The sequence below is a fragment of the Coregonus lavaretus genome, assembly GCF_964263955.1.
Source record: "Coregonus lavaretus genome assembly, contig: HAP1_SCAFFOLD_1611, whole genome shotgun sequence".
NCBI lineage: Eukaryota > Metazoa > Chordata > Actinopteri > Salmoniformes > Salmonidae > Coregonus > Coregonus lavaretus.
In genome coordinates this window covers 65001-80000 of record NW_028163319.1, presented here as the reverse complement: position 1 = coordinate 80000, position 15000 = coordinate 65001, and the positions used below count along the sequence as shown (strand labels likewise).

Here is a 15000-nt window from a genome sequence, read left to right as displayed (position 1 = left end):
CTAATCCTCAGGGGTCATTTAGGGGCAAAACGCACCACTTTGTGAAGCTTTTGTTTTGATTGAAGAGCAAGAAAAGTATTCATTTGTTCCACTTCTTTCCCTTCTAAATGCGGTTGCCTAAGGACAGGCAGTATGCACATATCTAAATGTTATGAAAAAATCAGTATTTTTTTGCCACTCAGAACACAGACATTTACCTTAAGGGGAGTTACCCTCATTTTAGACTTACATTTACATTTTAGTCATTTAGCAGACGCTCTTATCCAGAGCGACTTACAGTTTAGTGAATACACTTTTTTTTTTATACTGGCCCCCCGTGGGAATCGACCCCACAACGCTGGCATTGCAAACGCCATGCTCGCCATCAACTGAGCTACATCCCTGCCGGCCATTCCCTCCCCTACCCTGGACGACTGCTGGGCCAATTGTGCGCCGCCCATGAGTCTCCCGGGTCGCGGCCGGCTGCGACAGAGCCTGGATTCGACCCAGGATCTCTAGTGGCACAGTTAGCACTGCGATGCAGTGCCTTAGACCACTGCGCCACTCAGGAGCAACACTTCCCAAGCATACATTTTCATGACAGCGTTCCTAATCTGCAGTAGGCAATTACTGCAGTAGCAGTTGAAAATCGGTAGGTTAACACCAAACCGTGAGGTTATTATGAATTCAGAGCAGTCGGATGAAGTCATAGTCAAATACATTTGAACAAATGACCAACAATATCACACGGAAAGTGATGTGAGCATTGCATTGTGGAAAGCAATGACTTTACAAGAACACGTATTGCAACGCGAGGCATGTATTTCTAGATTAAACACTGATTCAGTGTGATGAACAAGTACATGTATGATTTGGTGTGCTCTACTTGAACACGCGCTTAGAGTTTTGAAACCACTGCCTATATGAGGAGCTGTCGTTGTTTGTTTTATTACCACATACTTATGGAAATTGCACCGGTTGAGAGATGATGGCTCTCTTGTGCCTACAGTGAAGGGTACTTCTGATCCAGCAGGTGGTGCTAAGATCCCTCCCTATATGACTTGAATGATGAGTTGATTTATTCCTTATAGCTCCTAATGATTTTAAGGCCAGTGTTGGCAAACATGACTTCTGCTCCAGCAGGTGGCCATGAAATCCCCCCCTATATGACTTGACTGACCAGGTAGTTGATGGACTCCTTATAGCTCTTAATGATCTCAAGCAGAGTGTTGGCCACATGACCTCTGGTCCAGCAGGTGGCGGTGAAAATAGTCCCTATAGGAGTTGACTCATTTCTTTGAGGTCCTAAATGAAGGATAGGGCGTCAACAGTGCATCTCGGCCTAACCCTGTTCCGGGCCCATTTCTTCACTCGATGCTTCCGGTGTTCTTCATCTCCTCTTCAATAGTCCTTCTCCACGTCTTCCTTCCCGTCTAGCCCTGTGCGTTCCACTGAAGTGTCTGTGTTTTTATGTCGTTAGGAGTTTTGCTCACTGCGTGTCCCCCTTCAATTTCCACTTTCTGTCCCAGTTGGGTAGCTATCCATTATACTGTAGCCTACTTACTACCAATGTCACTGTAGTCAAAGGTGATTTTCGATTATTATGTATGAGTATTATTATATATTGTGATATTATGATGTTCAAGCCTATAGGGTGTGGTAACAGGCCCTCTGTGATTTGTTGTTGTACTGTACATGTCAAGTATCTGCACTCTAGCCTAATTAGCCTAAACTGCTAGGGAAAAGTCACTTCCGGTCGTAGCTGTATCCCACCTAGTCAAAACCTTGTTAGTCCTTATCCTAAAAGGCACCCTCTGTTCCTCGATATACTCCACCGAGGGCCGGCAGCCAGTAAGTACAGGTAAGAGACAATTATGGCAACAATAAGTTGTCCTATGAAAGCTAGTCAAATGTGAGATGTTCAACTGCACTGAATGATAAAGTGGCAGTCTGTGCTCTTGGGCCCTTAAGGCATCAGTGCACCCCCCCAATTTGTCCCTTTTGAAATGAACAGTTGAGACGGGCCCTCTTTCTGTGGCCTTTCTTTGACGACACATCTGAGGCTATCCTGCGGCAATACAAATGATCAACATCATAACAATAATTCCATTATAAGAAGCTTTATTATTGGTTTGCTAAGAAAGGTACCATACAATATTGGCACATCACTATCACCTCTGTATGCGTAGGAAATCAATCCCTTCATTGTGTGTGTGTGTGTGTGTGTGTGTGTGGGTGTGTGTGTGTGGGTAAAGGTACGCCACTCTCGGTCTCACAGTTTATGCACACGGTCGTCTTTATGCAACAATATGGAAGACATTCCCAAATGTGCTTACATCATTGCGTAATGTCAGGGAGTCACACAAACAGTGTGTGCTGTTTGGCTGCAACACACATTAGGCATAAGGATGATGACAACTATTTTGTAAACGCTCCAGCTTGCAGAGGGATCACCACCCCTCCCATCCGCACCCCAGGTCCTCTTGGCCCCCTTACTGTCAGGCCGAGTGGTGTCTAGAGAAGAAAGAAGAAGAGTGATGTTTATTAATGACAGTCAATACGACACGTCCTTCCATAGCTAAACAGACTCATCCTACTAGGTCAGTGTTTCCCAACTCCAGCGGTAGAGTAGCCTACCCCCAACAATACCCATTTTTCTTGTAGCCCTGGAGAGCCACAGCTGACTGAACAACCTGTCACCTAATTAGCAAGTCCTCAATGAGTAAAATCAGGTGCAACAACAACAACAACAACAACAACAACAACAACAACAACAACAACAACAACAACAACAATATGAGGACAGGGACACAGTGTACTAGCTGATCTCCCAGTTGTCACCGTTTGGCCTTGTGTTCCACATAGCCTATATCAGTATTGGAGTATGTTTCCCGCGCACGGTAGTTGCTTTCACGTCACCTTTGTAATCGCTCCTCCCTAGTCCCCTAGAACGAGCGCCCTCCCCTTTGCAACGCCTCCGAACATATCACAGAGGCGCGCTTTCTGTGCCGATGGCCTCAATCAGGTCGACCAAACGCAGATAATAGCGCACCACGCACCGGCGCTGAAGTCATTCATTCACTTGAACTCAACTAGCGAACACACCATGTCTGGAAGAGGCAAAGGCGGCAAGGGACTTGGAAAAGGAGGCGCCAAGCGTCACCGAAAAGTTCTCCGCGATAACATCCAGGGAATCACCAAACCCGCTATCCGACGTCTGGCTCGCCGCGGCGGCGTGAAGCGTATTTCCGGTCTGATCTATGAGGAGACCCGCGGTGTCCTAAAGGTGTTCCTGGAGAACGTGATCCGTGACGCAGTCACCTACACCGAGCACGCCAAGAGGAAGACCGTTACCGCCATGGACGTGGTCTACGCTCTGAAACGACAGGGACGCACCCTGTACGGTTTCGGCGGTTAAACGCACTCTCTTCGGAACCTCAACACCCCGACTCGAACCCAAAGGCTCTTTTAAGAGCCACCCACATCCGCTTCAAAAGGGCCCATTCCATATAGTGTTTTTTTCTTTTCTTCCGTATGCTATTTGATAGGAAAGTATGAGCCACTTCGAGTGGACAGGGAGTATTAAATAGCGGATTCTAATGTCCCTTCCCGTTTTAGCGCACAGAGGGAGGCCTATATCTGACAGTGGCAAAGTGTAGTGACGTTGTTATTTTGGGTCAAGCAATAGTGGCATTTGGACAACATAAAACCACCACCCGTCGGTAGATGTGGCTCGAAAAGAGGGGGACAGCGTTCGCGCGCGCGCACACACACACACACACACACACACACAGTCCAAAATGGGAGCCCTATGTCTGGGTGCCAACGTGGGCAATTCTATCACCAGCATTATGTGGCACAACAATCGTGCCATTCGGACAACTATTCAGGCCCCCCTTTTGAAACACACAATTCCCCATCGGTCACAGAGCATAGGCTATAGAGAGGAGGGAGGGGGTGAGGACCCGCGCGCGCGCCCTCAATTGTCTTTGTTCGGGAAGCTAGCCTCTGAGCGGAAGGCTCTTTTGAGCGCTAGAGCTCCACTGGGCAAATAGCAGGGGCGCCTACGAGCAAGCAGGGGAGTGTCCACGGCCGCCGACTTTGATTAGCTTCCTCTTCATAAGACGGGTAAGCGCCCTTCACCCCCTCATTCGTTTCTGAGAAGCAACGAGACATCATCATGCCCGAGCCAGCAAAGTCAGCGCCCAAGAAGGGCTCCAAGAAAGCCGTCACCAAGACCGCAGGGAAGGGCGGCAAGAAGCGCAGAAAGTCCAGGAAGGAGAGTTACGCCATCTACGTGTACAAGGTCCTGAAGCAGGTCCACCCCGACACCGGCATCTCCTCCAAGGCCATGGGAATCATGAACTCGTTCGTGAACGACATCTTCGAGCGTATCGCCGGAGAGTCCTCTCGCCTGGCCCACTACAACAAGCGTTCTACCATCACCTCTAGGGAGATCCAGACCGCCGTGCGCCTGCTACTCCCCGGTGAACTTGCCAAACACGCCGTGTCCGAGGGCACCAAGGCCGTAACCAAGTACACCAGCTCCAAGTAAACAGCGCATTTGGACTGCTCTACTAACCCAAAGGCTCTTTTAAGAGCCACCCACTCTGTCAGTAAAAAGAGCATTTCCATCGCCACCGAATGAATGCGCAGGTAGGCTGCGTTACATTGTATCATTGTTTAATGGGCGGCGCGCGCCGGCTCGGAGAACGGCTACATTGTATCATTTCCCCCGCCCGTTCCAGCGTAGGGGTTTAGCGCGCCTTTTTTGTTGTCTTTGCACGCTGAATAGTAACCCATGTTTGTCGGCCTCCATTCCAGGTGAAGGCAATGAAAAATGGCACCATTTGACAAAGGGTGTAAATAAAAAAAGCAGTCTGTTGGGTTTGAATGGAAAGAAATGCCTTTTGTCGTTTAATGAGCGGATAGTCATTTTGAGTCGACTTCCTGAATCGGTAGGACACGGACGGGGAGAATGGACGCTCCATCATTGGACTATACCCTAATGATGTGAATGAGAACGATAATGGCAAGAATAAAAAGGGGGTGAATAATCCCGTCTAGGAAGAATAGGAGTAGGCATATATATATATATATATATATACGTAGCCCTTATTGCCAACGGGTCATTTCCGGTCCAGGTCGCATCATACATATATAGTCCCCTGTAGCTCAGTTGGTAGAGCACTGCGCTTGCAACGCCAGGGTTGCGGGTTCGTTTCCCAAGGGGGGCCAGTATGAAAATGTAGGCACACACTTAACTGTAAGTGGCTCTGGATAAGATCGTCTGCTACATGACTCAAAATGTCCATGTAAAGTGTAGTACATTTGAGGCACATAGTGTATTTTCCTTCCTACTACCCTCATGAGGCAACAGGATAAATATAATAATATAATATGCCATTTAGCAGACGCTTTTATCCAAAGCGACTTACAGTCATGCGTGCATACATTTTTGTGTATGGGTGGTCCCGGGGATCGAACCCACTACCTTGGCGTTACAAGCGCCGTGCTCTACCAGCTAAGGCAGTTGCTTCCACGTGAGGATATGAATGTGTCTGTAGGCCAAGTCACAGTATAACACAGTGAGCGAGCGGGCGGCCCTTGCGATAGTCGTTGGAGCAGCAGCGGATCCCAATGACTACCTTGGGGATAGCCTATACATTTACATTTTAGTCATTTAGCAGACACTCTTATCCAGAGCGACTTACATGAGCAATTAGGGTTAAGTGCCTTGCTCAAGGGCACATCGACAGATTTTTCACCTAGTCGCCTCGGGGATTAGAACCAGCCACCTTTCGGTTACTGGCACAACGCTCTTAACCACTCTTAACCACTAAGCTACCTGCCGCCCCATACATATATACAACAAGGAAAAGAAAAGAGGCCGCAATCAACCTTCTGACCCACATGCACCTGCTGGGATTCTTCTCCCAGTCCAACCACATATGCAGCCCTTGTCCCACTTGGGGGGAGAGAGAGAGAGAGAGACAGACAGAGAGAGAGACTCCCTCTATCTAGGCCTATATCAACGCGCCATGACCCATGGGGCGCCAGCCTCCATAGCGCCAGCCAGACACCAAGACCCACAGACACAAAGACCGAGGCGAGTCACGCTGCGGAGTCAAGCAGGTGAACAATATATTAGTAGAGACAGCCAACCTACCTACCTACCTACCTACCTACCAGAAGACAACACACAATCTCACTGTGTAGAAATAGTAGGCTACAAATACAACAACAACAACACTCACACTGCCAGTGCACAAAAAGTACTAATACAATAACACACACACACACATAGTGCAAGTAAGCATGTCGTAGGACTGTTTATACCATGTGGATCCTGTACATATGACGAATACAACCTGAAACTTGAGGTACAACACTAGTCTCAGCCAGGCCTCACAGGTGCATGTGTTTTAAGGTCCCCAAAAGAGCGCTTCTTTAAAACACCCCTGACCACATCAGGGGACCCCAAACCATTTGATTCCCTTGCCAGACATCTCGGCTCACTACACAACAAGTGCTGCTCGCAATCGGATGCACTTTTAGGCCATTTAGGAGACAAATAGCACAGGAAAACCAGTGCGCACCGCTCCACCCGACAGTCGAACGGTGAGGTTTTGAGCGAGCCGCAACAAAATGCACGGCCCTTCCGCGGCCCACATTACTTTATTCTGAACGGAGACAAGTCTGCTCGCTGGGCCGTTCGCTTTTGGACCAAAAACACGGCTCCGTCGGTGACTTTCGGGCCGATATAGGCGAACAGAAAACACAAGTGAAAGAGCATTTGGCCAGCCCAGAGAAGCCGAGCTGGTTGCCTTGAGTCTACATGGTTCTCATGTCGCGTTTAAGGCCAGCCCCCTGCTCGGTGTGGAGCTTCAATAGCGCAGAGCAGCGTCTACAGCAAACTACTCCTCGCAGACCGTGTGTGTGTGTGTGTACCGGACCAAACGACAGACAGACAGACAGACAGACATGGCAGAAGTCGCACCAGCACCCGCAGCCGCAGCGCCGGCCAAGGCACCCAAGAAGAAGGCAGCAGCCAAGCCCAAGAAAGCGGGACCCAGCGTAGGAGAACTCATCGTCAAGGCTGTGACCGCCTCCAAGGAGAGGAGCGGCGTGTCCCTGGCCGCGCTCAAGAAGACGCTGGCGGCAGGCGGCTACGACGTGGAGAAGAACAACTCCCGCGTCAAGATCGCAGTCAAGAGCCTCGTCACCAAGGGCACCCTGGTCCAGACCAAGGGCACCGGTGCATCCGGCTCCTTCAAGCTCAACAAGAAAGCCGTCGAGGCAAAGAAGCCCGCCAAGAAAACCGCAGTTCCCAAAGTAAAGAAGGTGGCCGCCAAGAAGCCCGCCGCGGCGAAGAAGCCCAAGAAGGTAGCAGCCAAGAAGGCCGTCGCCGCAAAGAAGTCCCCCAAGAAGGCCAAGAAGCCCGCTACACCCAAAAAGGCCGCCAAGAGCCCCAAGAAGGTGAAGAAGCCCGCCGCAGCGGCCAAGAAGGCGGCCAAGAGCCCCAAGAAGGCTACAAAGGCAGCCAAGCCCAAAGCCGCCAAGCCCAAGGCAGCCAAGGCCAAGAAGGCAGCCCCCAAGAAGAAGTAAACCTATTACAAACAGTGTTCTACTCGACACATGTTGTACCACAAAAGGCTCTTTTAAGAGCCACCCACCTCTTTCCATAGAAAGCGCATTGATTTCCATGTACTATCTGTCGTGAAAAAGAAATTACGCACACTAGGCTACTTTTACGCACACAACATCGTCCCACTCTGGGTGTGTGCGAAGGGAGAGGAATATAATAGAGGGCCAAAATGGCTTAGAAATTCGACCTCACGAGTGCACCCTCACCAGCCATTTGTATATGAGCCACTGGGCTATTCCCGTTCAGAGGCAGGCTGCTGTGATGTGTTACAAGTGCCATGTAATAACAATACTATAGTGGCTTCGAATTCAAACTCACGAGTGCACCCTCAACAGCCATATTTATATATGAGCCACTGGGCTATTCCCGTTCAGAGGCAGGCTGCTGTGATGTGTTACAAGTGCCATGTAATAACAATACTATAGTGGCTTCGATTTCAAACTCAAGAGTGCACCCTCACCAGCTGTTTGTTTCCCATTTGGAGAGAAATAATGTGAGGTTCTATATCGTGGAGCTCCGCCCCATAGGGGAGCTCTGCTCCTAGTGGTTTACCCTCTGCCCTAGGGCAGAACAGCCTGAAGCAAAATTATGCACACACCTACAGCCAATAGGAGTACAGGTGTCCCTATATAAGGAACCCCGTTCCCTCAATCTGCCTCCCATTATCTTCAGCGACTGGACTAGAATTGAAGAAGCCATAGAAGACTCAGGAAGATCTCGTCGTTGATATCCAGCCATCAACGTCTTCCTACAATGAGCACACCAAGCTTATCCAAGGTAAGCATTTAACAAAAGCTCTTTTCAGAGCTCAATGTCGCTGTTCCCCTTGGCGGCTGTCGACCCCCCCCGACACTGTTTCGTGGGTTGAGAGGCACAGCACGCCAGGGACAGCTTCATCAATCCCCCACTATGCGCCAGCTGCGCCCTCCTTTTTTGAAGGAGTGGAAGCAGCATTGGACATTTTTAGGGAGGATATTCCTCTTGAGGATGTGCTATCAGTGTTAGTCTCAGCTGAGGCATCATCTGAGGGCACTGACTCAGGAGATGACAGGGCTATTGGGGAAGAAATGAATATTCTATTGGAACAATTCATTACACTGACCCAGATGTTTAACACCCCTTTTCCTTCGGGAAATTGTGAGGTCATTACATCCCTGGATGATGACGCCACAGCCTCTCTGTGCCTGAATTCTCAGGTCTCATTGAGTGGGCTGCTAAACAGCGGGAGATTAAGCTGCCCCCCATTCCCTCCAACCCGGAAGTGGATATGAGGAAGGGCGGCCGTTACTCTCGCTACAGCTTGGCGTCAGACGGCGGCCTCCAGCAGCAAGGGAGCGGGCCTCTCCCCCCCCCCTGCAGCGCCAGAGGTGCCGGCGAGAGAGGTCATTAAAGCGTCATCCTGGCATCACCCGAAGGGCGGCCAGAAGAGACGCCGTTTATGACAGGCGAGGGGGAGAGAACGGAAGACGGCACAGCGCCTGCTGTGACCGAGCCCACTGTCCCCCCCCACTCTACCGTTGAGTGTATGGAGGAGAATGTTTTTTGTTGATGTGTGTAATAAAGAGTTGGCTCTACTTGACACTGTCAAGAAAGAGCCCCTTTTCCATAATACATCCGAGAGCGTTCGACCTTCCTCACTCTCGCTCTCTCTCTTACCACTATGAGTGCAGCTCAGCCCACCATGGTGCGTTGCTGAATGCACACATAAGGCAGGTATATAAAAGGTATTAAGTGTACCTTATAGGACCTCACTTTACAGACTCCTAGGAGTGCCGTAGTGAGTGTCTCACATAGCAGGCTTCAGTCTCAGCCAGATAATGGCATGATGACGCGACCGCTATCCGGGACGGCGCTCTGTCTCAGGCTAACGCCTCAGTCAGTGCAGTTCAGACCCGTGCTGCGTTCACGGAGGGCCTGATTACTACGGTTACGGGCGTAACCACGTATCGGCGCCCCCGTTTCTCTCAGAACGCGCTGATAATAACCACATTGGGGGTGGCGCACTATCACAGACTAAGGTCTCTGTTAGTACGACCCAGACCCATGCTGCGTTCAAGAAGGGCCCGATTACCACGGTCACGAAGGTGCCCAGTGTATCGGCGCCCCCACCTTTTCCTGAACGCGCCCAGGCTCACCACACTGAGTGTAGTTCAGCCCACCAGGGGTGCAGAGCTGAACGCACACAGGAGGTGAAAGGAGGAATAATACCTAGACGCCGTCTTGGTTTATCTCAAAGAGACCTCACATTACAGACTCCAAGGAGTACTGTAGTGAGTGCCTCTCATAGCAGGCTGCAGTCTCAGTCAGGAGACATGATGACGCAGCCGCTAGTTGGGGATGGCGCACTATCGCAGACTAAGGTCTCGGTTAGTGCGATTCAGACCCATGCTGCGTTCACGGAGGGCCCGATTACCACGGTGACGAAGTTTCCCAGTGTATCGGCGCCCCCACTTCTTTCTGAACGCGCTAATACTCACCACACTGAGCGTAGTTCAGCCCACCAGAGGTGCAGAGCTGAACGCACACAGGAGGTGAAGGGAGGAAAGATACCAAGACACCGTCTTGGCTTATCTCAGGATACCTCACATTCAGCAGGCAGCTGTCTCTGTCCCAATGTGACATGAAGACACAGCCGCTAGCCGGGAATGACGCCTTGCTGCAGGCTAATGCCTCAGTCAGCGCAGATCAGACCCGTGCGACGTTCACGGAGAGCGGGAATACCAGGGTTACAGGTATAACCAAGGTATGGACGCCTCCGAATTATTCTGAACGTATCAATGCCCATGGCTCTGAGCGCAGCTCACCACACATTGAGTGTGTCGTTGAACAGCCGCTTAAGACCAGTAAAGAGGCATTGTGGCACCACCGTGTGGTATCAGTCAGAGATCACACCTTTCAGATTCTGTTGAGTTCTGTAAAGGATGGGTCTCATTCCAAGCGGCAGTCTCAGTCAGACAATGACATGATGACGCAATCGCTTTCCGGGCAGAGCGCTCTGTCTCAGGCCAGTACCTCAGACAGTGCAGTTCAGACCCGTGCTGCGTTCACGGAGGGCAAGATTACTGGAGTTACGGTCGTAACCAACGTATCAAAGCCCCCGACTCACCCAGAACGAGCTGATGTGTCCTCTCCCTTTCAAAGGGGGCCCGCCTTGGGCTATTCCACCAACCCAGTGCTGGGGAATAGCGGCGGCGAGGGCCATAGAGGAATACAGGTCCTTCCTACTGGACGCACCACAGCTTCGTGCGCACCCGCTTTCTCTGCATTGCTGGCAGTGGCGTCGAAGCTGTACCCTCTCACGCTGGCTAGAACAGACGTTAGAGAAGGGTTATGCCCTCCAATTCCATCGGACCCCACCCCCGTTCAGGGGAGTGGTGGAAACGGTGATGAAAACGCCAGACAAAGTAGCCGCTCTGAAGTCAGAGATTACGGAACTTTTGGCGAAGGAGGCGGTCACAGTAGTGCCCCGAGAGCAAAGGAACAAGGGGCTGTACTCGCCCTATTTCCTAGTGCCCAAAAAGACGGGGGGAGTGAGGCCGATTTTGGATTTACGCATTCTCAACGAGAGCATAACCAAACGGCCCTTCCGAATGCTGACGACAAAACGCCTACTGGAATGTGTTCAGAAGGGAGATTTTTGTACAAGCATAGACCTAAAGGACGCGTACTTTCATGTGCCGATACAATCGCGCCACAGAAAGTTTCTGCGGTTCGCCTTTCAAGGGGTGGCGTACGAGTTCACGAGGATGCCGTTTGGGTACGCCCTGGCACCTCGAACGTTTTCCAAATGTGTGGAGGCGGCATTGGAACCGCTGCGTCGTCAAGGGATAAGGCTATTAGCCTACCTAGACGACCTGCTGATTCTCGCCCCGTCAGCAGAGCTGGCGTTCACACACACGACACAGACAGTGATTCATCTCACGCGTCTGGGGTTTGCTGTGAATTGGAAAAAGAGCGCACCCTGGCCCAGTCATCAGATTGTCTACCTGGGACTACAGCTAGACACTGTAATGATGAGGGCACAAATTTCGGACCCTCGAAGGGCAGCATTGTTACTAGCCCTTAGGAAGTGTCGTCCGAATCACACAGTAACGGCGCTATCGATCATGTCACTTTTGGGTCTCATGTCGGCAGCCCACTCTGTGGTCCCGCTAGGGCTTCTGCATATGCGCAAAGCACAGCGGTGGTTCGCCCAACTAAGACTAGACCCAGTGCGTCAACGTCATCGGTTGGTGGTGGTTCCTCTCTCGCTAAGAGCAGACCTGGACTATTGGCGGAACCCGTGCGTTCTCACGCACGGAGTCCCGATGGGCAAGGTGTCATCCTACATTCCAGTGTTTACAGATGCCTCTCTGACTGGATGGGGAGGGACATGTCAGTCTCAAGCGATAGGAGGTGCATGGCCTCAATCAGGTCGTCACATCAACCTCCTAGAGTTGGAAACGGTGCGACTGGTCTTGACCCACTTCGCGTCTACCCTTCGGGGTCGCGATGTGTTGGTCTGGTCAGACAACCGAACCACAGTGGCTCACATAAACCGCCAGGGAGGGGTCAGGTCTCCTGCCCTTCATCGGGCGGCAGTGGAATTGTGGCTGTGGGCTCACAAGCACCTTCGCTCGTTGAGAGCAGCACACATTCCGGGCTACTTGAACGTAGGGGCAGACCTCATGTCAAGAGGGGGTCCTCGAGACGACGAGTGGTGTCTGCACCCGGACATTGTTCTACAGATTTGGGAACAATTCGGGAGAGCCGAGGTGGACCTGTTCGCGTCACGTGTGAACGCGCAGTGTCCCCTATGGTTCTCTCTGAGAAACCAGGACGAACCGCCATTGGGAAGAGACGCATTCGCGCACTACCCGTGGCCGAAAGTTCTCCTGTATGCATTCCCTCCGCTGTCTTGCATTCTCCCACTGCTAGCCAGGGTGAGGTCAGAGGAGCTGTCAGTGATAATGATAGCGCCCGATCGCCCGGGGGCTCCGTGGTTTGCAGAGATGAGTCAGATGTTAATTGCGCCACCCTGGCCAATTCCACATCGACGAGACGCGTTGACTCAGGCGGGAGGCTCGATAGGGCAATGGCCCATAATCGGCCAACCACTGAAGGCTTGGTTCCTGAATGGGACAGGTTAAAGCGCCGTGGGTTGTCTGATGCAGTGATCAGAACATTACAGGGCGCAAGAGCCGGTTCCACTTCTAGGGTGTATACCAGCAGATGGAACGTTTTCTCACGATGGTGTGATACACAGGACGTGGACCCCATGAGCTGTCAGGTAGAGAGTGTGCTCTCATTCCTACAGTCTATGTTTGATAAGCAGAAATCGCCCTCCACTATTCGAGTGTTTGCAGCGGCAATTTCAGCTGGTCATGAAGGGTTTAACGGAAAAAGTGTTTTCAGTCACCCATTAGTGAAACGTTTCCTATTGGGAACGCAACGGCTTAGGCCAAGGCCTAGAGCTACGCTGCCCAAGTGGGATTTGGCATTGGTTCTCGAAGCGCTATGTAAGTCGCCGTTCGAGCCATTGAATCAAATACCCCTTAAGATGCTGTCTATCAAGACGGCGCTGTTGTTCGCCTTGACTACTGCTAAACGAGTCAGCGATTTGTGTGCACTGTCGACGAGACCCGACTGCCTTGCCATTAATGGCGATCTGAGCAGAGCGGTGTTACGTCCTAACCCGGCATTTGTGCCGAAGGTTATTAACAGTGCATATAGATCGCAGATCGTGGAATTGTGGGCTTTTCATCCCCCTCCCCATGGGGAGAGGAGTGAGGAAAAGCTTCACTGTCTGTGCCCAGTACGCGCTTTGGCGTGTTACGTTAGGCGCACAGCGGCGGTTAGGTCATCGCCTCAGCTGTTTGTGTGTCACGGTGCGGCTGCATTGGGTAGACCACTCTCAAAACAGCGTTTGTCTCATTGGCTTTGTGAAGGCATTGAGACGGCGTACGAGGCGGCGGGGCAACAACCGCCTCAGGGTATTAGAGCGCACTCCACTCGTGGAGTAGCAGCTTCTACTGCTCTTTTCAGAGGAACAGAGGTAGAGGATATTTGTAGAGCAGCGTCATGGTCGACACCGTCTCCTTTTATCCGTTTCTATCTGTTGGATATGTCTTCTAACTCTTTGGCTCGGTCTGTACTCAGCGTGGCTGAAGGGAGATCATGAGCAGAATAGAGAAAGAAAGCAGGATTGTGAATAAGTTCATAAGTCCGCTTTTATTAGAAGTAACATATTATGGACATGTTTTCTAACTCTTTTGTTCGATCGAATTTCAGCAGAGCTGAAAGGCGTTCTTGAGCTAGAAAAAGAGGACAGAGCAGGACCTTGGACAGGTTCCAATCAGGTCCGCTCTGGTTAGGAAGACTTATGTCAAGGATAAGCCTTTTAAACTCCAATCTCGATTGCACTCAGCACAGCTGAAGGGGAATCTTGAGGTAGAGGAGGGAGAAGCAGGATGATAGACTGGTCTCTATCAGGTCCGCTTTGGATGAAGAGCATATTCTGTGGCATGTCTCCTGGCTGACAGTGTCAGCATATAGAAACATGTATTAAGTGGACAGAATGTGGGGTCATCTATCTGAGGTTCAGTTTAGTATGACTGGTATATTTTGTCCCTGCCTACTAATCTCTGGGTTCCATTGAGTGAGTAAGGCGGGCTATTGGACATATAATGTAGAGTGACATTTTATGTCATTCCATTAGTGGATAATAGTGTTGTCATAGAATATTGAGGCACGGCTATCTGCTAGTCAGATTAGCACGGCGTCTATTCTATTGATCTGCCCAATAGCCATTGACATTGTCATTGAGCTAGATGGGGCGGGTCTATAACCGATGACGCGGTATATTGTGACGCCCTAATGGGTTTTTTAGTCGCAGTACTGCGGGAATTGGTTGCAGCCATTGCTGGGCTTGACCTTTTTTCATTTTTTAATGAGAAGTGTTAGGCTCGGCAGGGAGTACATTTTGGAGCGTTTCGCTCCGCCTTAAACCACTAGGAGCAGAGCTCCCCTATGGGGCGGAGCTCCACGATATAGAACGACTAGTTACCGGAGTGTAACTCCAGTTCTATGAGTGGAGCGGAGCCCCATAGGACTTAAGGCCCTACCGACCCTCTCTAGTCTCGCTGAAGATAATATCTCGGGAGGCAGATTGAGGGAACGGGGTTCCTTATATAGGGACACCTGTACTCCTATTGGCTGTAGGTGTGTGCATAATTTTGCTTCAGGCTGTTCTGCCCTAGGGCAGAGGGTAAACCACTAGGAGCAGAGCTCCCCTATGGGGCTCCGCTCCACTCATAGAACTGGAGTTACACTCCGGTAACTAGTCGATTTCATGTCGGACATTTTGGCGCTCACGCGAAATGACACAAAGTAAC

The 15000-nt window shown here is 50.9% G+C and overlaps 2 protein-coding genes across 2 annotated transcripts; both read left to right on the top strand.

The window, feature by feature from the left end:
* Window positions 1-4159: 4159 nt before the first annotated feature.
* On the top strand, window positions 4160-4534 carry LOC311118246 (histone H2B; the record flags this gene model as incomplete). Its single annotated transcript, XM_084193087.1, has 1 exon — window positions 4160-4534. The coding sequence occupies one exon, from the start codon at window positions 4160-4162 to the stop codon at window positions 4532-4534; it is 375 nt and encodes a 124-aa protein (XP_084049213.1).
* Window positions 4535-6895: 2361 nt separating this feature from the next.
* LOC311118240 (histone H1) lies at window positions 6896-7587 on the top strand (the record flags this gene model as incomplete). The annotated part of the gene is made up of 1 exon (XM_084193081.1): window positions 6896-7587. Exon 1 carries the CDS (start codon window positions 6964-6966, stop codon window positions 7585-7587), a length of 624 nt encoding a protein of 207 aa, XP_084049207.1. The 5' UTR covers window positions 6896-6963.
* Window positions 7588-15000: the final 7413 nt, after the last annotated feature.